This window comes from Pyxicephalus adspersus, chromosome 1 (genome assembly GCF_032062135.1).
Source record: "Pyxicephalus adspersus chromosome 1, UCB_Pads_2.0, whole genome shotgun sequence".
Lineage (NCBI taxonomy): Eukaryota > Metazoa > Chordata > Amphibia > Anura > Pyxicephalidae > Pyxicephalus > Pyxicephalus adspersus.
In genome coordinates this window covers 150301162-150327113 of record NC_092858.1, presented here as the reverse complement: position 1 = coordinate 150327113, position 25952 = coordinate 150301162, and the positions used below count along the sequence as shown (strand labels likewise).

The following is a 25952-nucleotide window of genomic DNA, read 5'->3' as shown; positions in this document are numbered from 1 at the left end:
TTCTCTGCTACATGACAGCTGTTGGAGTTCACTACTATGAAACTAACCCCAAACCATTTTCTAACTTGACATTTATGAATAAATATCTCACTTTGCAATATGTAGACATTTATACCTACAGTTTATGAACAAATCTGCTGTAATGACTAAATGATACAATCAGCATTATACTTTTCAAATGTCTTCTAGGTAACCCTATTGATTTATTCTATTCTGTTTTCAAATTGCAGACAAGATGCTATTAGTGATTTGTCATGGGTCAGGTTAGGCAATTTTAACACCAGATAGATGTGTAGGAAAGTGTTATACACTTCCATGGGCTTTAGGGCATCAGATAGCATGTTCTGCCCAATTCATCTCAGTTTAATTTCTATTAGGTATGCAGTATCATACTCAAGCTGTAACTCCAAGCACTTTGGGTGAAATACATTAATGCATTCTGAAGATCTATAAATCAAAAGATCTGTGTCTGATTCATCCGTTTTCCTGCAGTAACAGCATCAGGCCCCATTAGGCAGAAGGCTAGACTCTGCATAGATTGTTATAAGGGTCAGAGCTTTGCTCACAGTCCTCTCTGTTAGGATAGTACCCCCTGTTATCCAGGGAGCTGTTCGGTGACTTGGCACCATTCTGACTTGCTTTGCTTTGCTGGATATCCATCAGATGTTCCCACCTGGAGAAAACACACATATGCTTCACAGACTCAACCTGTTAGCCAGCTTGGCACATCTAATAGGTCTGTTTTCAAGAATGTTTTGGTATGAATTCAATTTTTACGGTAAAAAAGAAAAAACTAAAATGAGCTATTTGCATACCAAAAAATAGCATTTTATTTCCTTCTAAAAACTACTAAAAGTTCTATTTATAAAGCAGCCAGTCCAACATTCAGCAATAATCTCTGGTAGAGAATGTTCCAGGTCCATGTTTTAAATGGCAATAAATGATTTTCCATCAAAGAATGTTGCTAAAATTCAGAATAATTGTTTTAAAAATCTAAAATGTTTATCTTTTAACATCTAATATTGAGTATAAACAATAATATAAATAAGTCTTGCAGCCCAAGAAGTTGATGTGAGATAAAGTAAATTCCGGTCCACATGGCTTTTTAAAGCAGGTTGATTACATTGGTAAAGGCACAGTCTGGTATTACTAATTAGGGCATGTTCAAATGAGAAGTTTTTTTAAACTGATGTAAGTGGTTTACCGCTCAAAACTGCTTGCAAAATATTATCATTGGACCAATGGGGTCCATTCATTGTCTTTTGAATGGGAGCTGGCTGGTAATGGAGCTGTACTTTTTTTAACGCTACATGCAGCAATCAAGAGTCACTCATGGGGTCGAGTTGGTACTGCTTGCAAATGTTTAAAAATACTTGTTCACTGATTTTAATGTTTCCAAACAGTTTTAAGTGCTTTCACTTAAAAAAAAATGAAAAAGAAAAGAAAAAATATGCACCATTCTGCTAGGTTTTTTAAACTACTTGCAAACACCTGAAAAAGGCAGTGACAACCCGAGGTAAATTCTTCCTAATTTTTGTCTCTTATACCCCCTCCCTAGTAAGAACTTTGCAAAGTAAAACTTAAAAAGTGTGGGGAGGCCATAGTTCTGTTTTGGAATGCAATGCCTATTACAGTATATGAATGTCAGTCTGCAGCTGTGTTCAGTCTATGAGATTATGTTATGGGTGAAGTGGAAAGTCTTTGTGTGACTGTTCCTCTTCTGTATTGCAAGCTCTGTTCTCTGTACATAAAAAATATAGTTCTGTGTAATCCCGAACTTAATACTCGATGTGGGCTGCAGGCAGCACATATTTCATAACTTAACGCGCCTCACCTAAAGCAGTGAAATAGGAAATGTTTCATGGACTCTGTTATATTATATTGTAAAATATTTTAATGGTATACATGTAATAGGGAAAGGTAATGTTAGATACTGTTAGTGGAATTTGGATACTAAGGTGAATTTATCAGGGAAGCTCGGAGTGAATGAGATGGCTATTTAACCTAAATCGATCTTTCCATTTATTCATCCATGCATATTCAATGTTCTGAATGTGTAGCATTCCATTCATCAAATGATCCAAAGGATTTGTAAAACATCCTATGACATTTTTGTCGATTTTTGCAAGAACTTTATTTAATGGACCTTTGGAACATATTGTGTGGCCCTTGTGGTTCCTGAAAACAATGATCCATATAATAATTACCTAGAAAAAATCCCATGTGCCACAATTCATTTTTGAAGTAGTAGGCTGTAGGGGCACAAAGACAGAAGTACTAGCGATTTCTTGTCATGTGTCTCCAGTGATGTCTTCTGAAGCATGTTCCCAGTCTACAAAAACTCCTCTAGCATGCACAAACTTTTGGACAGTGTCCTGTTGCATGTCTAATGTCTTTTTTGTATTGTTACAATAAATGGATATTATGGGCACTCCATCTGTAATGTTAGGGACCGGACTTGAAGTCCCCTATATTAGGAAAGTTGACAACCACTGTTTTATTGTCTGCAGTTACATAGTAAATCATGCTGTAGACACATCTGTTTGCATGAATTAATCTTTAATGGGTATTTATTGTCAGCCATTGTAAGGATTGTTTTAAATTGATCCAAATTCAATAAATTAATTAAATTCTAGCTTCTTTCAACTAGTTTTGTGATGACTGGGTTCTTTCTCCTTTTGTCCGGTATCAGCAATAAGGAGGAAATACTTGCCGCTGCACAAAAGGTTCACATGTTATAAATCATAAGCACCATTCTACGCAGTGGGACACTATAATGCTAGATTTACAGCAAGTGGGTTGAATGCCACATCCTGTGTGGACAGTGTTGGGAAGAAGGTGAACATTGCAGTAAATGCTCCATTTATTATTTCAATAAATTTTTAAAATCAGAATTTACTGTACAGGAACTTCATAAAGTTGGAGTTCGGGTTTAAAGCTTCCAATCTCTCTCTGTGATCCAACTGAAGAGATGTTGCGAGTTAAATCTGGTGCTTCAGAAAAACTTGATTCATTGCAAGAAATTGCAATCTACTGATTCACTTAAACATGCATATATCAGTTTATCTGAACTGTAAGGGATTGCTTGACTCAATAATTTTGGATGAAGATAAAATAATACAAAATACAAATAAATACAATAGTACAAAATAATAATAATAATACAAAATAAAACATGTTTTGTTAAATCAGCAAATCACTGTTTACCTGCACAGTATCCAAACTAACCAATATAATATCCAGTTGTCCCATATGAGGTAGAATGTTTCACACCTCTTTATTTGTTCTTTATATCTGGTGTTTATTAAGATTTAGGTTTAAAGTGATCATATACTTTGCCTATAGCCCAATTGCTCTGTGCTGGAGCCTGTAGAATGCCTGGTTCTTCCGGATTTAGAGGTACATGTGACTTTTCTATTTTAACTACATTGTTGAACTTGGCGGCTATGGGGTTTATCAGTGAAACCTAACATTGTTATTTGGGGACATGTGAAAGTCCTATACCTTGTGGTGACTGAGCTTACCAGTGTGTTACAAAAGGCTTTTTCTTGATGCTGTAGTGGGTGACATGGGAAGCAAGGGAAAGTGAGTTTTAGCCAAGGTGTTGGTCTATCTAGAAAAAAGCAGATACATTGTCCTAAAAAAAAAAAGTACAGGTTCTCTTTAATATGCTTTTTTGTGCTGCTGGTAACAAGTCTTCTAACTTGATGAAACTTTATAAAAACTTACTTTTGCTTACAGGCAAAACTTTGTTTTTATTTTCATTTATGTTCTCTTGTGACCTTTTTTCTGCCCAAGATCAATCACCCCAAATTCCTAGTCAATACTTTGTAACTATCAAAAGAAGCATTATGAAACAAAAAATATAGAAAAAAAAAACCCAATGGTTTACTGGGCAATTCTGTCTGCAACAACAAACACTTGAAGCGTAATCGGGAGTTCACGCTGATTTAACTGTCACTTATCTCTCCCACCACGGAAAATGAGACCTGTCACATCTAAGCTCCACAGTGGGTGGCTTGTTGTCAATCTCCACAAACAAGAAGCTCTGGCTACTTCTTACATTGCCTCCATCAGAATTCTCTGGCTCACTTGGAAAATGACATCAATGTTCCACTTTTCTTCAGAAGCTCTTCTTTTACTGGATTAAACAGAAGGAAAATGAAAGGAACTAGATGTAAGGGTGCTTAGATATGTTATCGGCTTTGTCCAGCTGTATATCCGACTCCTCAGCTGTATTTATTGTCCGGTGGGACACAACTTTATCATTACCATTACATGCATAAATGTAATCTTTAAAGGGTGCACAAAGATTGATAGGCTTAGTAGATGTTTGGTTTTTAAGTGGGAAAAAGTTTAGTACAGAAGCATTGACAATGTGTTTCTATCTTGAAACTTTTTTAGTGGTGTTTATACCTCTTTTATAGCTGATCTTTTATTTTTTTTATTTATGGTGATGGAAACATAGTGCTGCCATTTTTAAACCCATACTAAGTCTTTGAATACAAATGATGTAATGACAATACCCATCTATGATCACAACTCTCCAAAATGTTATTGGTAAGTAGCAGTTAGGAGGACACTGCACCACTGGGGTACATAGACCCTGGTAGAGTTCCTCATAATCGAGCATCTTGTTCCCAGCTAACAAGGGGTTGTGTTTTGGTACAAGTTACAAGGAGCTTTTTCAGTCCCCAGGATTATTTTAAAGATCACTGCACTTTAATTTAGTTTTAGCCTTTGATTTCAATGCATATCACCCACATTTCATCAAAATGTCTTGATTGTGTGGGATATTTTTGGCCAAGTGATATCTCCCACATACCTAGGTATAATCATTGTAAAATCATTTCCTGGATAATCATTTTTCTTCCCAGCACTGGATCAAGCAAATTCATGTGCTTGGCTAACTGGCATAGTTATTGCATTTTCCCTGTGGCAATGATAGGCTATTATACTTTGGCAAAGATAGGTATTTATACTTTGGCAGTTAAGGACAACATATTACCTTGTGGAAATAATGGGCACTTCCATGTTGCCAAAATGGATGTTCCAAGTGTGAGAGAGAGATTTACTTACACTGTTTGAGTTATGGGAACTCCAGCTCTTGTTTTGGGTACAGGGGCGTACAATAATTTTATCTACTGTATATTCTAAATAGAATAATCCCCTCTTTTCCCAGGCTATACTGTAAAAATGATCGTAATAGATTGGTTAGTGGGGGTTAAAGCACATTTCAGAGCCCTTTATTTAGCCCCCCGTTGCTTTTTAGGTACATTAGACCTAGGATAACCAAACTAGCGTACTGTGAGGGTTTTGTCATCTGTACCGCTATTAGTTCTGCAGCTGGCAAACTCATGCTGTGTGCGAAGGATTCATTTTATTCTTCATTGTCCTTCTTACCCAAAAATCTTAAACAGGTCTTCATTATATGAGATCCTTAAAATGACTCTTTGCCTTAGAGGTACTCAGATAAATGTTCTTATGTCTATTTAACGGTTTAACATATTAAATAGATGAATGATGCAATATAAATGCAAATTGAGGATTCACAGGTCCACACCAGACAGGGGAAAAAATGTTTTATAGGAAGGTTTAACACGCGTTTAGCTAATTTTATGTTAGGTGAGTTACTGACACTGTTTTTTTTTTATTTGAGCAATGTATTTTTATTTCTTACCAGAAAGTGTAATTAAATATATTCATCGTATCAATGTTTTGGGGGTCATTCGATAGGTTTGCTCCAAATAAGTGAATGATTTGTTTGTACTGGCAGAATCTTACTTTACTTTATGCGTCATTGCCTGCATACATTTCTGTATGTTTTGCTGTTGGAGTGACAGATTAATGACCTTAGGGTAACTGGAAATAGTGGTAATAAAAAAAACAGACATTCTCATCTCATTTTCAAACCTCGTTCTCTGTTTTAGTAATGTGTGGCACATATCTTTTTATATAAAAACATCAGAACATCCACAGCCAGCCTGTATTTTAAGACAGCTTAATAAGAATGCCAAGGTTTTTTTCAACATGAAGCTTCTATTCACATGAACAGAAGCACTTGTGTTAGCCATTGTCCATTTATATAGCTAGATGAACAGAAGGAAGTGGCAGCATTGCTTGCATATTAAAATCTTAATCTTTAATAGTTAGATATTTCTGGATCAAGGATCTAATCACTGTATGATTTTGACAAAGAACTGCTTGCTGCAGATACAAAGGGCTCCCAGCAAAGGAAAGTCTATGGTAGAAAAGGATTTTGTTATAGTTTAAGGCTAAGATTAACTGCTGTCAAAAAAATTATTACAGAGTTGATATATGATGTATATAGTTAGGCAGTGGCTGACATGTCACTAGGTGTCTCACCAACCAATGGTGACAGGCTCCATGATTATTATCAAATAGCCAGCAATAGATCACTATAGGAAGACCTGCTTTAGCTCTGTCCATCATGCATACCAGTAGAAAGTGCCATGATGGCACACAGTACATCACTTAATTGCTAATGGGTTAGCCTGGTGAATGTGGTGATAGCTCACTGTGCAAATCATAAAACAGGATGTTTCCATTCACATGATTGGATGGGTGAAGTCAGCAGAACTTTTCAACATCTCTTTTACTAAGCTTCCAAGGGGATAATTCTCCATAGTAAGTGAACAGCTTAGTAAATCAACCCTATTGTGTTTACAGTTATCTGTTACAAGGAGGGGTGAGTGGAAAGAGAAAACAGGATTTGGATCAAATCTGGTCAGATTGGTCAAGAAATGCATCATTTTTGGAAAATCCAACCTGGAATTCAGTTTTTGTTTTAAAAAGAGTTTAAAATGATTATTTTTGGTGCAAAATCACTTAGAACTTTTTTCTTTTTTACCCTCTCTAGAGGTAACCCCGAGTGTGACTTGGGGTAGAAAAAAGTTGCTAAAAGTTGTAACCCCGAGTGGGTATGTAAACCCTATAGGAAGGTAATAGTAAATACAGCCTTACCTGATCTGCAGGCCTCCCCCGCTGTCAAGTGCCGCAAAGTCCGTCTTCTTTCTTTTTCCTTCTTCCTGCTTCTGCATCCGATGAGTCAGGGGGAAGTTCCCGGTGACCTCAGTGCATGTGTACGTTGCCGGAGGGGCGGGGCGGGAAATTCCAAATCCATTTGTATTGCATTCAATACAAAGTAACTGTATTGAATGCAATACATTGGATTTTGTAAAAGCAGTACATTGTTTTCAAGAACATTTATTTTACAGTATATATAATAGTATGAGTATAATGTGTATTTTTTTTTTAATTTAAAAAAATGTAAACATTTTTTTTAAATATATAGATTTTTTATTTATTCAATTTTTTTGTTTTTACGTGATTTTGTGTTTCAAACTTTATTATACTCATACTATTATACTGTAAAATAAATTTTCAGGAAAAACAATGACCTGCTTTTGGACATATAAAACCGGAAAGAAATGAACCCCTAGGGAGGTTAAAAGTGGTTTCTATTGTTAAGAAATTTGGTTCCCCATAATCACTTTTCCCAAATACACCTTCCCCCAGTAATTAGCAGCAAATACTGTCTGTCCTTTATTTTCCTTTTGATCTTTAATCCTTTCTGTCCCTAGATTAGCTCCAACCTCTGCCCCTGACTTTTATAACAACATGACTTTTATTGAATGATCCTGAGCATGGGCCCTTCTGTCTGTTTACCAGATATGCAAAACATGGAATCTGAGTTTGGAGACATCCAATCCAAACACCGTCTCTGTGCTTTTTAAATTGGCACTCCGGACTCCAGTGGTGGTAGTGCTGGCAGTGAATTTTTGATCTGAGGTTGCCTATGTCTTAAAAGCGAAGAGTATTATTGTTTTGATAATATAAATGTGTGTATGTGGTGAACAATATGAAACATATTTATATTTATTGATATTGTTATGTCTTGTTTTTAATGGACATCTCAGTTCAATGCCGCAAATGTTGGATGTTACACTACATGATCTCCTGTCCAGAAAATCTCAGAATTACCTCCCATCAAAGGTTCCAGGCATAGCAATACAGCAATTTTTTACTTTCCTACAATGTAACTAATGGCAAAATAGTAAGTCCTTATCTAACACCAACCAACTCTACCCATCCTTTTCCTTTTCAACATGGCATGACAAATGTCAGCTTCTCCAAGGGTAATTATACACTTCCGAAGGTAAATTGAACTTTAAACAAAATCAGTGCAGGTTTACATTTATTCTTGTGATTAGGTATTAGATGTAGCCATGACTTTGATTATATTATTAACATATTATATTGAAATATTGTGTGTAGCACAAATAGTAGTTTTGCTTTTAATACAATAGTTTACCACTTGTATTGGGGGGAAATAAACAGATTTGCCTAATTAAATGTTGAAATTCTGTGCAAATTTTGAGCACAGAAATGATCAAAATTAATCATTTGGATTAATATAATAATGTTGTTTGTTTCAATATGGTGGATCATTCATTTGTTTGAAGCATTATGTCAAATCAGGAAACTGATCAACTGTAGACCATGACTACATTGGTTCTATAGCCACCAATCAGGATTCACTGTTCAGTTTGTTGAATGATAATACCACCAATCCTATTTTACCATGGGCAACTGCTTAATTTTTCTCAACTGGGTGCTAACCACTGTGATTAGAAGTAGCTGGCTTCGTATGTTTGGTTTTTTTTTGTCTGGGATGAATGAATTGCTGTTTGGCCTGCGGCTTTATGATGAGCTGAACTGCCTGGCTGTAGTTTTATTTTTGTGGGGATTTTTTTTATTGGCTTGCAAAGGATAATAAACATCCTGGCATGCCGACAAGCACCTGATCTGTAAAAATAGATAGAAAAGTCAAGGGTAGGAGGAGATGTACACTGAAAATAAATTCCTGCCACTAGCCGCTAGATACTGATAAATGACATGTCAGAAGCACAAGCGTGAAATGAGGATACGGTACTGATCACTTTTTTCATGATCTACTGGCAAAAGCCGCTTTACCACCTTCCATAATGAGATTTGCCAGCCGGAAAGCACGCGATAAATAGGAAGCGCTGTCTTTGCTCCTGATGCTGTATTTATATTATTTGCCAGTATAGAATTTAGTTCTATGATACCGCTTAAAAAGACCTGAAGCTTCAGTCTGTGCACTGTGGGGGGTAGCTGGAGTGTATATATCCCAAAGCTGTTACAGAAAAAGATAGCACAGGTGGATTTAGTAATATAGAGAGAGTCAGAAATGAATAAATACTCTGCCAGATTGGTATTGGACACTACTCCAAGCTGAACTTCCCATTTCACACTCTGGGGTAAATTCTCCATATATTCCTTTAGCAAACCCACTACGGGCTGGTATATACATATGCAAACCCCACACCATATTGTCTTCAGCCATGAAGATTTTGCGTGCTGAAGATGTGAAATGAAAAAAACAGGATTTTAGATTGGATGTATGGTTGGATTGGATTGCAAGGTTGAATTTGGCAGAGTTTGGAGTTAGGATTGTGAAAGCAATGGAATAAGGTTAGTATAATTTTGTGGTCTCCATATGCAAATATATAACCCTTGTAGTACAGGGAGAGCCTCTACTCAAGGGCCATTTTTTTTTTTTTTTTACACAACTAAAGATAAAAGCATTCTGGTTGCACTCACATGAAGCCAGCAGATAACCATAACACTTCCAATAAACCAGAGATTGTTGTTAGTTCCATATAATATGATGGTAATTCATAAGTCGTAAGCCAACATCAAGACCAATCTCATACTGCGGTCCCTGCACTAATGGTGGAAGCCAAGTACATGCTAACTCAACAATGAGCACCCCACATTGGGGCACATATCCAAATGAGGAAAAAGTATGGTGCGGTATATTTTGTGACACTGCCTTGTCGCTTCTTGCTTGTATACAAGCACAGATAAAACATTTCCATCACACCAGATCTCATACATGGATGACACCAGTCATTTATAGTCATCTACTGTTACTGTTTACACTGTATACACATTGAGATTTCTTTTGTATTCAGCGTCAGACTCTTCCTATGTATAGTTTCCATGGCAACAAAACATTTTTGTGTGTATTTAATGGTGATTACATTTATGCAAAATAAATGTAACTGCCAAAAAATATGGAATGTCATTTGCCCTCATCATGATAATTGATAAGTCTTAGATTGTAGGTATGAGTAGGAGGATCTTGGATATGCATTTTATGTAGGCTCCTGAATCTGCCCATCTGCTATATATACTATATATATATATATATTTATATATATATATATATATATATATTGTGACACGAATGTAGGATTGGAGGTGGAAGGGAGATATATTTGCCCAGGAATCTTCTCCTGTGTAAAGTAGCAGGTGGAAGACTCTCACCTGTGAGATAATTAATGAAGAGACACTGAGGGTTGGGATATAACATAGAGCAAGGAGCTCAGTCAGTAGCTTGGCTTGAAGAGACACAGACAGGGGTTTGTGCGGGCTCAGCTTGGCTTGGAGAGACACAGACAGGGGTCTGTGTGAGAGAGCTCTGTTTGGAGACACAGACAGTCGGTCTGTGAGGGAGCTCGGCTGAGAGACTCAGAAAGTCAGTCTGGGAGAGTGAGGTAAAGAGTGAGCAGAAGGTTGCTGAAAGCTTGGTTTTGAGCTGACAGGGAGAAGCCCTTTCAGCTGATAGACAGGGATGTCTGATGTAACAAGTGTCCTTTGACCCCAGCAAAGGCAATCCTGGGCGTAACCCCTCACAATATATATATATAATTTTGCTTTCAGGTAATTTGCTGAGAAGTTTGCCACTTACAAACTTTAGGACAATTTGAGAGAAGTAAAATGATTGTATATGAACCAAGGAGCAGGAAGATTAAAAAAACAATGATTGCTGCAGCCCCAGTGTGTCTCGATTGAACAAACCTGACATGAAGACAATGCTTGGGCATGCCTGGCATGTGCCTGCCAAGCTGCTGCTGACTCTTGGTCCATTCTGTTTAGGCTGCCATATTGCTAGAGCCATGTAAGGAAGAGTGGTGGATGTACGCAACAAGAACTGAAGTCATATCTAACTAACTTGTGTTCCCTTTGTAGTTTTTCAAACAATATTAAGGCATTACTTTCTACCTTTTGGCCACACTTCCATCATGCTATACCAATCATGGTTGGATTTTTTCTCTGGAAAAGGTGACATCTCTGACTACAATTATATGGTAGAGCGGATTTTCTCAATCAGAGTTCTGTGGAACCCCATGGTTCCCCCAGGGCTTGCTAACGGTTCTTCAAACTGTGGTTGACTAACTTCCCATTTGATGATGACTGCATAGTTCTGGGGCCAACAACATTTCCTAGAGCCAGTTGCATGACTCCAATGAGAAAGGTGCTATGAAGATGGTATTCTATCCACCAGTAGCCACCAATTTAAATGACCTTTCTCCCACTGACCACAATTATTTGGTTTTATCAGGGATTCCCCAAGACCTTGAGGGTAAAAACTTTGAAAAAGCTGTTTTAACCGGCTAAAGCATGTCCTATAATTGACAGGCGATTCTTGAAACAATAAATTCCCCTAAATTCAAGTAAAATCAAAACAAAAATTGAGAGGAGGCTTCTCTGGGGACAACCCTTTCCAGTAAAACAACAAACCCCAAGCCCAAAAGCCCCCCAGACAGCTGAATTCTTCCAGTGCTTGTCTGCACCAAATCCAGGGAAATACATTTTAACACAGTGCAATGCAACCCAGTGCAACCAATCGCAAAAAAATTGCATGCTATCACGTTATGTACGTGATATGCATGTGTTTTCCAATGTTTTCTTTAGTGAAGCCCCAGAGAGAATACAACAATTTCTTTGAGAATTAAGATTTTTTTAGCAAACCATGCATGTGTTTCTCTCCTGTAATACCTGAACATCCACAAAATCCCCATTGACTTGAATGGCGGGGGGGGGGGGGGGGGATATACACACAACAGCAGATCCATACTCCTGATCGGAGCTCCATGTTCTTATGTCAAGTAACATTTACATGAAATATATACTGTATATATATGCAAACAAACAAATTGTAACAAAACAGTATATACTGTGTAAAACTGTGTAAATTAGTGCAAAACTAATAATGAAAAAGATTTAAATCCCAGTAAATGTTAATGTGTGTCAGTTTTTTTCCATAAAAAATGATTCATATATAGATTGATAGGTGTAAACACAAAGCACATAAAGCAATTGATAGGTGTAAACATAAAGCATGTTCTTTATCCACACACTTTCTGAATTGCTCTGAACATTTTGCAGTAAGCTAGCTTGCAGCAACCACAGTAAGATTTCTTATGCAAAACTATAACTACAAAAATAAGAAATCACTTTTATTCTGGACAAAATAAACTGCAAAATAAAAAGGACAGTCAAGTAGAAATATTTTACAGCCAATCAGCAAAATGCATTAGAAAACAGTTGCTAAATATCTGAAATGATTACAGACCCATATGCCATGGACAGTGCTAGAACACTATATCATTGTGTAATTCTTGTACTGTTGCCAGTACTAAACTATTTACGGGACTTCACGAGGACAGCTGTGTTTCAACTACTTACTTATTCACGCAAAACAGGATTATTAAATGCTTTAATATGCAAATTGGTGCAAATTATGTGATAGTTGTTTATGGATCACAGTTATTTGGGGAGTAACTATGGGGTGCATACAGTGCAGCTGTCCCTCTGTGAGGTCAGGGGGTTCAGTGTATTTGGTACTCCTCCATATTACTAGCTGTGAGCTACATGGAGTACAGAATATAGGAGCATTTTTTCATTCACAAAAGGTTTCTGTTCTTAAATCTGCTGATTTAGCCTCTAAAAACATTTATATGCATTCAAATCTGTGTATATTATTCTGCACAAGATTTATTGGTAAAAGAGCCCGTAATATGATATTCAAAAATTTTTTTATAGTACCACTTGTATAACCCAGGATAATTCAAAATTTCAGATGCAGTTCACCTGCAAATGACCTGATTCCAATGCATCTGCATTCCCACAGACCTGCATGGGGAGAGAATTTATTTTGATACAAATGTAAATCTGTTAGCACCAGACCTTAATCTTAGAAAACCTGGATGGACAGAGAAACAAATTATTTTATGTATTTCATCTGTATATAAAAGGAGAAATAAACTAAAAAAGTAAAGGTTTGTCATGTTAAAGGGAACATCTAGGAATGTTAATGGACATGGACATTTTGTCAGAAATTTCTCCTGAAAAATAACACAGTCATAGCAATATCACTATTACATTGACCAGTGTTCTCCATGCTGATGGTTCCAAGATATGAATAAAAAACCCTTGCCTCTATCAAAATGGCCACCAAAGCAAGACCGTAATGGGATAAAGATCAGCTACAGAGAGACTGTAGGCAATATTGGTAACGAGTCCAACAATAAAGCTCATCCACTTAATGTATTCCCCCAGGGATAAAGTGTATTATAAAAATAATTTCATGCTTCCCGATCTCACACACTCACTGGTTTATGTTGACCCCTTTAAATCAAGAGTGCTATATAAACACTATGTATGTTTGTATGTATATAATCCTTCCACAATTCCATGTTGCCACAATCCTTCCATTAGTGGTGCTTAATCCTCTATCCCAAACCAAACATTAAATCCCTAAATATTTTTAAAAAGGAAGTTTAAAATACACTCATTTGATCCTTCCACCTGGTGTAATAGTCAATTGAGGAGGAGAGATCACAAAGTAAATGAGAAATGCTGTCTGGTTGTGATTGAGGGATACTATGTTGGCATTAATCATATAAGTATGAGAAAAGACAACAAAAAATTCACTCAAAACACAATGAATAAAACTTTCTGTGTTCAACCCAGAATTTTTTTTTTAAACCGACCGGGAAGAAATTGTAGGTGGGTGGCAGTCCCTGTATTCTGACCCAACTCTTCAGTAACAAACATTTATATGTACTAACAATGGCATGTATGTAATGTTTTGGAAATGGTCAATTGTTGGATAATGTAGCCTCATTGTAACTATGATTTTATTGTGTATTTTTGAATAAACTGTTATATGGATTTTAAAATTATGTTGAACAATGCTGATTGGAAGTACCTTAAAAATCCCTATATGTAGAATGAAAACGGTTGTCAACTCATCCAACGGTTAAATATTTGTAGCAGCTGGGGATTGTAGATATGGCAGCTTTTATTCACATGCCATAATAAGTATATTACTGTATGTTTTAACAGGAGAGCTATTCTGTAATGGTGCGAGAGCAATCTCTTCTGTAAAATAATTGTTTTTATGTTATTGCTTGCTTGGTCACTTTGTAGCTCAGATATTAACTAACATCATATATTAGCTTTTAAGCTCTATTACCAGCAAAGTGTTTGGTGCTTCTCCTATCCTGGTTGGCCTGGGGCAAATGTCTATTTTGCCCTTTTGATAAACTGCTCTGTATTGATATCTCTTATGTATTTTTTTAAGAAAAAGTAAAGCTGTAGAATTTCCAGCAAATAATTCATGATGGACTGTATGGGGCAAGTGGCAGCCTCTTATTTTACAGGTACATAGCCATGCATCATAAGCTGCTAGTGTCATATACCACCTAGATAAAAAATGGAAGCATCTGCTGCTTTCTTATAATATTTGATTTTCAACTTTCACAATATATGAGCCCAAGCATTGCAGACAGTGAAAATTACAGATAAAATAATTAATAAGGGAATGATATGATTGTGATGACAGGTAAAGTATGCCAAGTACAAGTGCCTCTGTTTGCATGGTGTAACTTGTGCCAGACGGAGGTATAAACTATTGGCAGAGCCCGCCTGTTACTGGGAGAAATCCAAGAATGCAGCAGATTCCAGCCTTCCATACATACTTGTCTGGTTATGATGAGTAGGGCCCAATGTATAGTTAACCTACAGAGAATGGACACATTGTACAGACTTTCTTATCATGACATATTTTTATTCTGCTCACCCAAGTAATAAAGAGTGTTCTGAGAGATAATGACACAGAATGATCCTAGATGGCTCAATCAGTGCATCAGCTGGACATGCAGGCGGATCTGCAGTGCTGGATGAGGCTAACAACAGCTGCACAGAACATTACAGCACATTACACCTCCATCCTCTGTGTTATTTATTTCCCATTTGTTCATGGGTAACTACCCCCCATTAGCTGGCACATGTTTTCTGGGTACAGTTTTCTCTTCTGTATTCTGCCTATGGGAATGCTGTAAGAATTCCTGGCATCCACACATAAATGCAACTTCATGTCCCTGGACCTTTCTTTAGGTGCCTAAATAAATATTTTTCATTTGTATGTATTGTTTTGGTCACTTATGGAAATATATTATTTTTTGTATTTACTGCATTTACCTAATTTTACATATGCACATGTTTGCTGGACACATTTGGGTACCAGCATATGTGAAATATATAAGCAACACATTAAAAAATGTTGGAAAAACTATGGAGTTGATTACATTTTTTAAACTAATTTAAAATGAATATAAATACCATTCAAAATGTAATGATAAAAAAAAATTAAAGTCAATTGTTAGGTTTTTAATTTTACCATTAATTCTTTCCATAGTATAATATAGCATGAAGAATGTGGAGACTCCTAGTTTTTACCCCCTCCTGGTTGTCATGTTGCTTGGCTGTCATGTTGACAGTCAGGTTCAGAGAATTAGTCAAAAGCATTGCTTGTCAAATATCACTATCATAGGCTGCAAAGTAATTGTAGCCTCCAGTATTTCTCTATACTAGTGTGCTTTAGATTCTCTCTGCTCCAAAGCTACCTAATTTTTAATGTTATACCTCTGCTGCCACCTTATGGATTTTTCGTAGTAGTGCAGCTGATTGCTGCTCTTTGAAACCCCACATAATTGACAATTTGCAAAATTTAACAGCTGTTTAGATTAAGATGTAAACTACATTATATATTTATGGTATCATTGTATCTACTTTTTAACATCATAATATTTAATACAATTGTATTTACACTGCAAATAGTTTTGTTTATCATTTTCCTATGCATGTTACAAAATATTTCCAAAATCTGATTGCCTTCTACATGTGATTAATGTTTTGTAATAATACATTAAGCTAAATGTATAAATTGTATCACTAAATGTAAAAAAAAAACTTACAAAGTTACTTAGTTTCAGAAAAGCTAACTTTTATGATCATCCCATTGATGACCTGCAAGTGATTTTAGTAATCTTCTGCGTGGGTATTTGTAAAATGCTGCTACTGCTATAGAGGCAGCTATTGCTACTCTGACTGTGGCCTTTTCATCAAATGTGGTATCAAGAGGCAGAGCCATTTCTACATTGTGCCAAAGAACTTTGAAACAATTACGTTTAAAAAAAAATGGTGAATCATCTGGAGCAGCAGACGCCAACCGGGCCCCAAGCGGACAAGGCCCCCGCTTAAGGGGGGGGGGTGCACTGGCCAGAGCCACGGACCTTGTCCCCCGTACAGATCGCAGGCTCAGGGTGGTGGGTGGGTTGTCTTTCTGGACACAAACCCGCTCACTGGGTTTCTTTCCCTTTGAGTGACACATGGCTCCCCGCCCATGCGCAGTCCATGGCCCATAAGTTTAGTGGTCTGTAGGTCCGAAAAGGTTAGTGACCACTGATCTGGAGCATCTGCAGGGCTCTCTATATTTAGTCTTCCTTTAGATGTAGGGACCTGAATAAAATTCCTTTCTTAGTGGTCCCTCACTTTACCCCCTTCCCCCCAATCTTTGTTCCATTCTTTAATTTTTCCTATTCCCTACCCCTGCCACAGAAATGAATTCCCCACTACCAAACTTCATTTTCCCCTCTACAAACCTATTTCACTATGTACTGTACACAGCGAACCCCATCTATATCTTCGAGAGGGAACATAGTTCAAGTTAAAGTAAAGAATTAGGTCAACATCGACTGTCTGCCTTTGGATATCAAAAATGGATTTATAGTTCCAACTGCTGTATAAAGTTTACTGCCAATCCCTGTAATTAAATATTATAACCAACACTATGAATATGGAAACTGTAATGGTTACATCTAGCATTAAAATGTAATACACCTTACTGTAGGTTTCTCTAAGTCTTCTGGCCTCCACTATAACTTCATCACTTTCAACATGAATAAAGAATGTTGAATACGGCTATATTCTTCTGACATATTAGGCCTGTTTTATTAAAGCTTTCATGAGAGAACCTGGATGATCCAGCAAACTTGGGATGCATTTCTTCAAACTCATTAGCTATTAGTTTGCAAATGTTTTCAATCCTGGACCAGTTCTTTTCCAGGTTTTCTGGATTTTTCAGGTTCTCCCATAATAGTTCATCTTCCCTGGTCTTGGAGAGCTTTAGTGAACCAGGCTCTATGTATTACGTATGATTATTGTATTGTTGTGTGGGTGATTTCAGGGAGAATAGAGTGTGGTCTGTGGTGTCCACAGGGGTGCACTTGACTTTATATTTGTATACAATTGAAGATCAAGATCACATTCATGCACATCTTGGAATCATTGGAAAGAAAAGTGTTATTTATGTCCTAATAAATATGATTTATACCTAAACCCCAGATTTTAATTTTTTCTCTCTTTACCTTGCAGTGTTCATCATGGCTTCCGGTCTTTTGGTGTACCCCTTTGGCTTTAACTCTACTACTGTGAAGAAATACTGTGAAAACTCAAGTATATACTATGCAGGAGACTGTCAGATTGGATGGGGTTACATGCTTGCCATTGTTGGGGTCATGTTATCTGTGTTTTTGCCATTTTTTGCTAAATATGCACCAAAAGAACACATATCTCCGACCCCAATTCCTACCATTTTATAGTATTTTATAACTGCTGGATTCAAATGAAAATTATAGAAAAAAATTCTGTCTAGAGAGGGATAGACAGAAGGTATTATAGCACTTCTTTGCAGCTGTGCAGCTTAACGTATAGGCCACATCGAATATTGCATTGATCGTCTTCCTGAAGCATGATTAAAATACGAGCCTTGAATTAAGTTTCATTAAACAATAGTGATTTTCTCAGTTTTCCAACTCCTTCCTTTATACTCTGTGCTAGTTTTTTTTAAATATTACTACCTCCTGTAGGAATCAATTTTACATTATTTGCAAATTCTGTGTTAATTAAAAACAATTGCTATGCTGCATTATTTTCAGAAATGGCCGCCCAAGTTAGGTTTAATTCGGCTGCCTGGTACAGCAGTGACATTACTTTAGGCGTAGTGCAATGCCAGACTGTCTCAAGCCTCTCATGATCTTCCATATTCCCTTTTATTGGGTGCAGGGAGCTCACACCATCCTCATCTGGCCCAAGCTTTCCGGAATGACTGCACCATCGTGCTTGTGTTCAAGATGCCTGAAATGCTGAAGGCACTCTGAACTACTACTGTAACATCAAATTACAGCAAAGTGGAATAGTTGTCCACAGCTACCAATGTTTTTCCCTTTCAAACTGAAACATCTGATTGCCCCATTTTGGTCCAGTTATGTTTGTGCCTCTTTTTTTCAGGAATAGTTTACCAATCTCCAGCTCCTGCTATGCAGAAGAGGAAAATGATTTTCTGTTTGGAACCAGACTTCTGTATGCTTCCTTTTGCCTAGTGGCAAAAACTGAAACTTAGATTAAAAAATGCTTGTTGCATATTCTGCCTTTCAAAACAAATTTAAAGGCTAACAACAAAACACTGTTTTTTATGTAAAACAATCTTGGCAACTTATTTTATGGGTATTTATAGACAGAACACTATTTTGGTTAATAATAAATATAACTATGCTTTGTAACAACTTAAACTTAATCCCCCGCCCCTCTGATAGGATTTTATGTCCCCAACTCCTTCCCCAAATTTCCCCAATGCCTTTATGGAATACCAATTTCCTGCAAGCATGCAGGCAGATAGCTTTGTATTAGGGCCCATGGAGAAAGGTCAGCTTGGAGGAGGTCAGTGGCACTTGCATGCATAGCCCAACATACCACCAATCTGAGATCAGTAAAAGGCTAGGAGGAAGGGGCTGTTAGGTTAGGAATGTTTCAATGTGTAGTTATCCCTTAAACTTTCATCCATTTGTATCATCTACACATACAATCTTTTTTTTTATTATAAAATGTTTTGTGAATACGATCATACGATCTGAATAATTTAGGCCTGTCAAAGCGCAGGTACAGATTTTATAAGAGATCATTTATTCATTTTAATGATTATTTACTGAAGGTGTGTAAAGTGATATATTTCCAGTGTGTTAAAAAGTTGGTGTTACCTCACATTCCTATTTAAATAAATAACACTCTTTATAAAAGTAAACCTTTTAAAAGCTTGGGCAATTCAAACAAAGCATAAAGCGAGGTTATCCTCAGTTTAAATCACCCGTCAAAGTGATCAGTAGTGTCACTTATCACAACAGGGAGATTGGTTGAAGACAAGGTTGAAGTCTAAGCATGTCTTTTATAAGATTGATATTTACATAGCAGTGTATGTAACTTGGTTTATTTGGTAATTATTTGGTAAAATCATCATCTGCTTTAGTATTTTATGTATCACGAGTTTGAGTTGCCCAGGTTTCTGACAGGTTAACTTTAAATGTGACTTTGTTGGCTTCCTGAACAGACTTTGTAACAGTATTATGCAAAATGCCTTTCTTAACAAAATTAGCATTGGCAGATTTCATTTGCTTGCCACTTTGAAATTTATATGGGGATTTTCACAGTATAGCAATCCCCTGTTGAGTTATCTGCCCCCCTACGTAGTATAATTGCAGCAAACTAATAGAATATCATTATAAGGGATGGCGGTAACAGCTGTGAACGCTGCTCCTTGAATAACAGAAAGCTGCAGCTGACAATCCCTTTGTCCAGATTACCTAAGTGGGTTGTTGTTTTGTGGAAACCCTCAGTCTACAGATTAGTGTATTTTTATTCCCTTAGTCCCTTAAATACCTTCCTGTCCTTATCATATAATAGTGAAACTGAATTAAAACCACAGATTTACTTCTCCCTAGCTTGCAGAGTTCCCAGAGAATGGCATGCATGTACTAGGTCTGGCCTTTCAAAATATTAGCTGTCCCAGATGCATGCACCAAAGTTGTAGTAGAGATGGCCATTATTTCATTTCTATGGCTTGGCCAGGCACCTCTCAGATGAATCTAAATCTATAAACAATGTAAATGTTGCTGTCTGAGGTTTTCATATGTTTTCACACATTGGAGTATAGCAGGTGGTTGGGATGTGGTTTATTTTATTGAAAGTGCACTTATCCTTTATTGTAGCTATGTAGAAATTGGTAATATTTTTCTTGCTATTTACAATAGGGGTGAATGGAAAGTCTAAAAGAAGCATGATTTTCGGGCTGCTCTCATGCACCATAGCAAATTCCTCAACATTGATTAAAATACGATCATTAAAATATAATGAGGTCTCATGTAAGGATGTACAAATCCTTGATAAAGTTTCCTTGATTTTCTGTTAAACACCATATAGAATAAGATTATGAAAACTATAATAAACAGACAGAAAATTTCACATTTCTGAAGGGGAAAGTTGCCACCTAACCATCCTGTGCCTTTACTAAAAGATCAATAGAACAAAAAATATTACGTACCAGGGATGTTTATTAACTGCAAGATGCTGTACATTCTGTATAATACTGTTTTGATTATGTATTTGTCTGTTTGCAACAGTTTAGTGGATATTTGTAAAGAAAATTGTAGTTGTGTTCCTTTTTAGTGTCATTCAAACAAAATGTCTATTACTTTACTTTTTATTTATACTCAAATGTTCAGATTATGATGTTAAAAACTGTTAACTAAAATATATTTTTCATTGATTTTGTCACACTAATAAAGTACTTTTTAATCAAACCTTTTAGAATGTTGTCATTTGTGCTTCAGCTTTTATAAAGGATTAACGCACCTCTTGGCTGTCCGATCAAAAAAGGCTTTCACATCATAAATGTCCTCTCAGTTGTCATTAAACAAAAAAGAAATATCAATTTTTAGTAAATGGATTTATCCACCACAAGGAGCTTTTTTTCAGAATATGTAAAGCAAAATTTGGAGGTTGTTAATAAAACCTTCCTATATAAAGTTTCTTTCAAATACAGTAGCACAGAAATTTTTAAGTGTAAGACTTCTCATGATAAGGATTTTTTTTTTGTGTTATCTATAATCATTTTTGCTAAAAATATATTATAAAATGTAACCATGACATGGACAACCGACGCTAGAATTTTTTCTTATTTTTAGTTGATGATGTATTTAATGGTTTGTCCCCATCACATGTGTTGTTAGGTTCTGTGTAAGTAGGCTTTTGTGTTTGTCAGAACCAGAACTAGAAATGCGGTGTGATGCAGCTTGGAAGAGGGGCAGATATAGGTCAGAAGGAGGTCAACTGCCCCTGTAAATGAACTCTAGATTATTATTGAATCTAAATGTTAAATTGAAACTATATTGCACCTGAAAGTTTTACGTTATGCCCATAGCATTATTACATTATTCCAGCCTCTAGAAATCTCATGATCATCCTCCTGGAAGAACTTAGTAGAACAAAAGTAAAAACATGGCTGTTCATGCCAAATGGGTATGTGAAAAGACATTAACAGCTGGGGCCGCCGTTATAATTTGACTAGTCTCTATTATCCCATTTTCTGACCAAAGGAGTAAAAAGTCAAAGACATAAATCAGCATATAGAACAAAGTTGTCTATATGATGATGGATTTGTAGTATACACCACTACCAAGCAAAAAGGATAATAGGAAATTCAGAGACAAAATTGACCATCATGCAGTGATCTTTACTAATGTTTCTTCTTCTTTGAGAAAACATCACTGCATAGCAAATACATCTCTGTAAACATTTGCTCCTTGCAATTGCTACTGTGCATTGAGTCTCAAAACCATTTGATCTGGACGTTTGCACTACAATGCAAATTCTGCATTGTTCACGAGGCATTTGTAAAGATAGGGAGGATGACATATCATAAGAGGGAATAATGAAATGTAAAGCCTAATGTGGTAGTGGAGTCTTCTACCATGTCAGTCATCGATTAATACTTTTGGTTCAAGTGATACCCTTTTTTGGCTAACTTGTGTTTTGGGATTGCTAAATAGTAAAAGTATTATAAATAACATATATAACGATGTTTCTCAAACAGAGTTTCTCCAGAGGTTGCTAGGGATCCCTTAAGCAATTAGTTAACATGACACCAATGATCTTTTTGGCTGTAAGAATCTGTAAGGATAACATACTTCCCACTGGCCAGCAATGTAAGAGGTATTCTTCCCACTGACCAGCACACTGTGGGTTGTGGATACAGTAATAGCAGGAGTTCCCTTAAGACCTGAACATTAATTTCAAACGTCCCCCTGTTTAAAGTTTGAAAAAGGCTGATAAAAATATAAATAAATGTTATATGTACAAATGCACACAATGGAGTTACAGATTAAGAGACAGCAGCTGTGAACCTGGCCCAACAAGCAACAGGGTAACAATCTGGTTCTTATACATCTTTAGGATTGCAAAACAATCTACATTAAAATTGCATTCTGTGTATTTGCCAAATAGGAATGTTGCCCATTGCAGCCACTCATTGGATTAGCTTCCTGAGCGTTAGTGTACACTGAAACAACAGACATTTTCTAACATTCTAGGTCCAGGAAATAAAACACTTCAATAGAAAAAATAATCATAATACATGAAATGCAGATTTATTACATAAACTTTAAATAATACAGACTTGAGAACAGCAAAACTCACATTTTTATTTTTCCAGAAACAATTGTTAGGCTATTACTAAAGTGCTACAATACAATACATACACATCTAGAACTTGTAATGTATCATAAAAATGTAAAAAGTAATTATTTTTCTAACAGACAAAATTAATAGTAGTATTTCAACATTCTACATTTTATTCATTTTTTTAACATATTCTTCCATCTCAATACTGGCAGCTGTGACAAATTCTGTGAAGGTTTGTTGCTCTGCTGCTGTTGCAGGCCTCACAGAAACACACTTGAGCTGGTTTCTTACTTTATCATAGTTCCCCATGACTCTATGAACTCGACCTCTAATTAGTCGTGGTAATTCTCTGTCCTAAGCAAAAACAAAATACTCAAGCCAGTAAACAGCACAATATTCATTGTATATATGTTTATATATGTATATATGTTTGTATATCCAAGTGCACCTTATAGAAAAATTCTATAAAAAGAAAAATCCTTAAGATCATACAGCCCTAGGAATTGCCAATGAAAAAACAAGATAAAAATATGTTTTTGCTGTTTTAAACCTTCTTATAAGGTTATTAAAATATTAGGTTAAGGATTCTGGTTGATACCTTCTTTCATGCCAGCAAGAAACCTAATAGCTGTACTTATGAGAATTTGTTAGAGATCTGCTCTCTTGAGTTCCTGTTCTGCCTATAGAAGGCATTTATACTTTATTTCTTTTAATTCATATCATGAAGAGTTCATTATTAGGGCAAAGACCCCAATGTAATGGGGAAAGGGACATTTCACCACTGGATTTACAGATTCTGGTTTATAAATACAGCCCTTAAAAGTGATAAGAACTTATTTTCAGTAATAATCACAAAGCCAAATATTGTACAAAGAAAATTGTAGTAACCCCTTAGATCAGTGGTCGCCAACCTTTTCGAACCTACAAACCACTAAATGCTCCGGACCACGCACGTGTGGGAAGCTGTGTGTCACTCAAAGGGGAAGACACTTCGTCTTGATGCCAGAACCCGTCCACTCTTCAAAGACACAACCCGCTCACCGTCCTGATCCTACAATTTGTATGGGGGACACGGTCCGCGGCTCTGGCCGGTGCGACCCCCCCCCAGTGGGCTCCTTCTCCTGACATATGCACTGATGCAGAATCACATTTATGTGAATGCGGTACCATTTATTTTTCTCCATTGAAAAGACCAACCCTTGCTCACAATATTAATGGAGGGAAACCACATAAAAGATTAATAACACTGCCGCTCTGGGCACATCACTGTGAATCAGTATCTATGGTATGTAAGATATGGAATACTGATGGATGTGTAAAATCACATTTATCCTTTAATATAAACCCATGAAACTGATCAATTTAACCTTTTACAACATTTACATAAAAATCGTTTAAAATATCTAAACATGCTTAATGTGAGCTTGGCCCATCCCTTCAGCTGTAGCTTAAGATCAATTAAGCCTACCAAAACATTAAAGGGCTTGTAGGACAGCTCAGAGGTGAGAAGGATTAAACTAAACTTAACTTTAACAGGAACATTTCACATACATATTTTTCACCCTTTTCTATGTTTTTATTCATATATTAAATTAGTTAGAGTTTGATAAAAGTAGTGTATATGATGCATTTTTTGTATCTGGAAAGAATACTTGAATGACCCTATAAGAGTCACAAGTTCACTTTGAAATATGTAGACTGCTTATGCCCAAGTCCAAACAAGTTGTGTCCCAGTGACCTTATTTATAAACCTAAGGCTACACTCCAAACCCAATTCCTTTAATTCATATTATTCCATAATGCAATGCAATATGGGAAATTCTATCAGTGAAGCTATAGGAAGCAAATATTAAAGTTACTTACAATTTCATAAAATACACATTGAACATGATTTTTTCCATCCCTCAGAATGAATAGTTTTGATCCATGACTACCCGAAGTGACTGCAGAATCAAGCACGGCTAACAAAAACAAGAATATCACTGGTTACTCTACTGTTTCATGATCTTTATGTTCTACATATTTATACAGTTAAAAAATAACATTATCATGTTATTTTTAACATCAGGAGTAAAACTGTTCTTATATGCTGGTAATTGTACATTATGTTGGTGCAAAGTGATTAAAAAATCCCATGAACATAAAGACAATTGGGCTGAAGGCAGAACTGACCAGGACTGGGGTAGCTCTGAGGTCTAATCTAATATATACTGTTGTCAATTCAATGTTTTATATATTGGGTGCTTGAGATTTAGTGAGGGGGTTCACATGAAAGTACAAAGTAGGAAAAGAATATTGTAAACTGTTTTAATACTTTAAAGATAAAGTTTTATCAATATACAACATAAATATTTCATTGGATGTTTTATCATTTTTAATTGTTAGGAATAATTTTGTATTTGTTCTCATGTTTGTTTTTCTGTTTTGTTTCCAATTTCAGTTAAGCTATTGTAATTGTAATAAACTGTGGCAAAATATTTGTATTTCTCAGATATTTGGCACACTTCACAGTTGACCTGGATAACTAGCAGAGGTGGATGTAGCCTATAGTGGGCCCGGTGCAGAACTGACATGGGCCACCATGTTTAACTAAATTAAGGCCCTTTAGGATGTCTCTGTTGGCTGAGTAGGGTCTTGGGCCCTCGCACAGTGTAACACTTTGCACCTCACTATGTCTGCCCCTGTATCTGAGCCTTTCAGCCCATATAGTCTTTATTTTCTTTATAAAGTTTAACAGCTAGGCTCCCCAAAACCTCTGTCAACCTTTGAGGTTATAGATGCCAAAGTTTACTTGTAATAAGTACATACAAGTATGTATAAAAAGGACATAATCTCTGGTAACTATTGCAAATAAAGAAAACATACAAGGTAACATAACTTATTTAATGGGTTTAGTTTAACATGTGTATTGTTTTATTTTCCACCATTATACATACCCAATAGCTCAAAGAGTAGAGGAGTTTGGTCTGTGTACTGGTTCCAGTGCTTCATGCTTTCAATTGACACAGTTATGACTCTTAAAGTAATACGTTTTTCTTTTAAAGTAATTTGATTAAGTGGCAAAGCCTTTAAAAAGAAAGATACTCTTAAACAATCTTTAAAAAACATAAAGTAGTAATAAATCCAACATGACATCACTTCTTCTCATCACTGGAGTGTTAAAGGGTAAACCTAACCTCTTTAAGGATTTTTTATTATTA

At 36.2% G+C, this 25952-nt stretch overlaps 2 protein-coding genes across 3 annotated transcripts in view; one reads left to right on the top strand and one right to left on the bottom strand.

Moving 5' to 3' along the window:
• LOC140344185 (LHFPL tetraspan subfamily member 7 protein-like) overlaps nt 1-20873 on the top strand; it is a 116015-nt gene extending 95142 nt beyond the window's left edge. Inside the window, exon 3 of the mRNA XM_072431176.1 lies at nt 17617-20873. Within this exon, the coding sequence (XP_072287277.1) occupies nt 17617-17843 (227 nt within the window). The 3' untranslated portion in view covers nt 17844-20873. The remainder of the gene's footprint in view (nt 1-17616) is intronic.
• A 1830-nt stretch (nt 20874-22703) lies between these two features.
• The window catches only part of SPATA22 (spermatogenesis associated 22), a 12518-nt gene continuing 9269 nt past the window's right edge, over nt 22704-25952 (bottom strand). For both annotated transcript variants that reach the window (XM_072399275.1, XM_072399284.1), the window contains exons 6-8: nt 25689-25818; nt 24616-24713; nt 22704-23106 (exon numbers count right to left, since the gene is read on the bottom strand). In XM_072399275.1, coding sequence (XP_072255376.1) covers nt 22915-23106; nt 24616-24713; nt 25689-25818 — 420 coding nt within the window. In that variant the 3' untranslated portion in view covers nt 22704-22914. The remainder of the gene's footprint in view (nt 23107-24615; nt 24714-25688; nt 25819-25952) is intronic.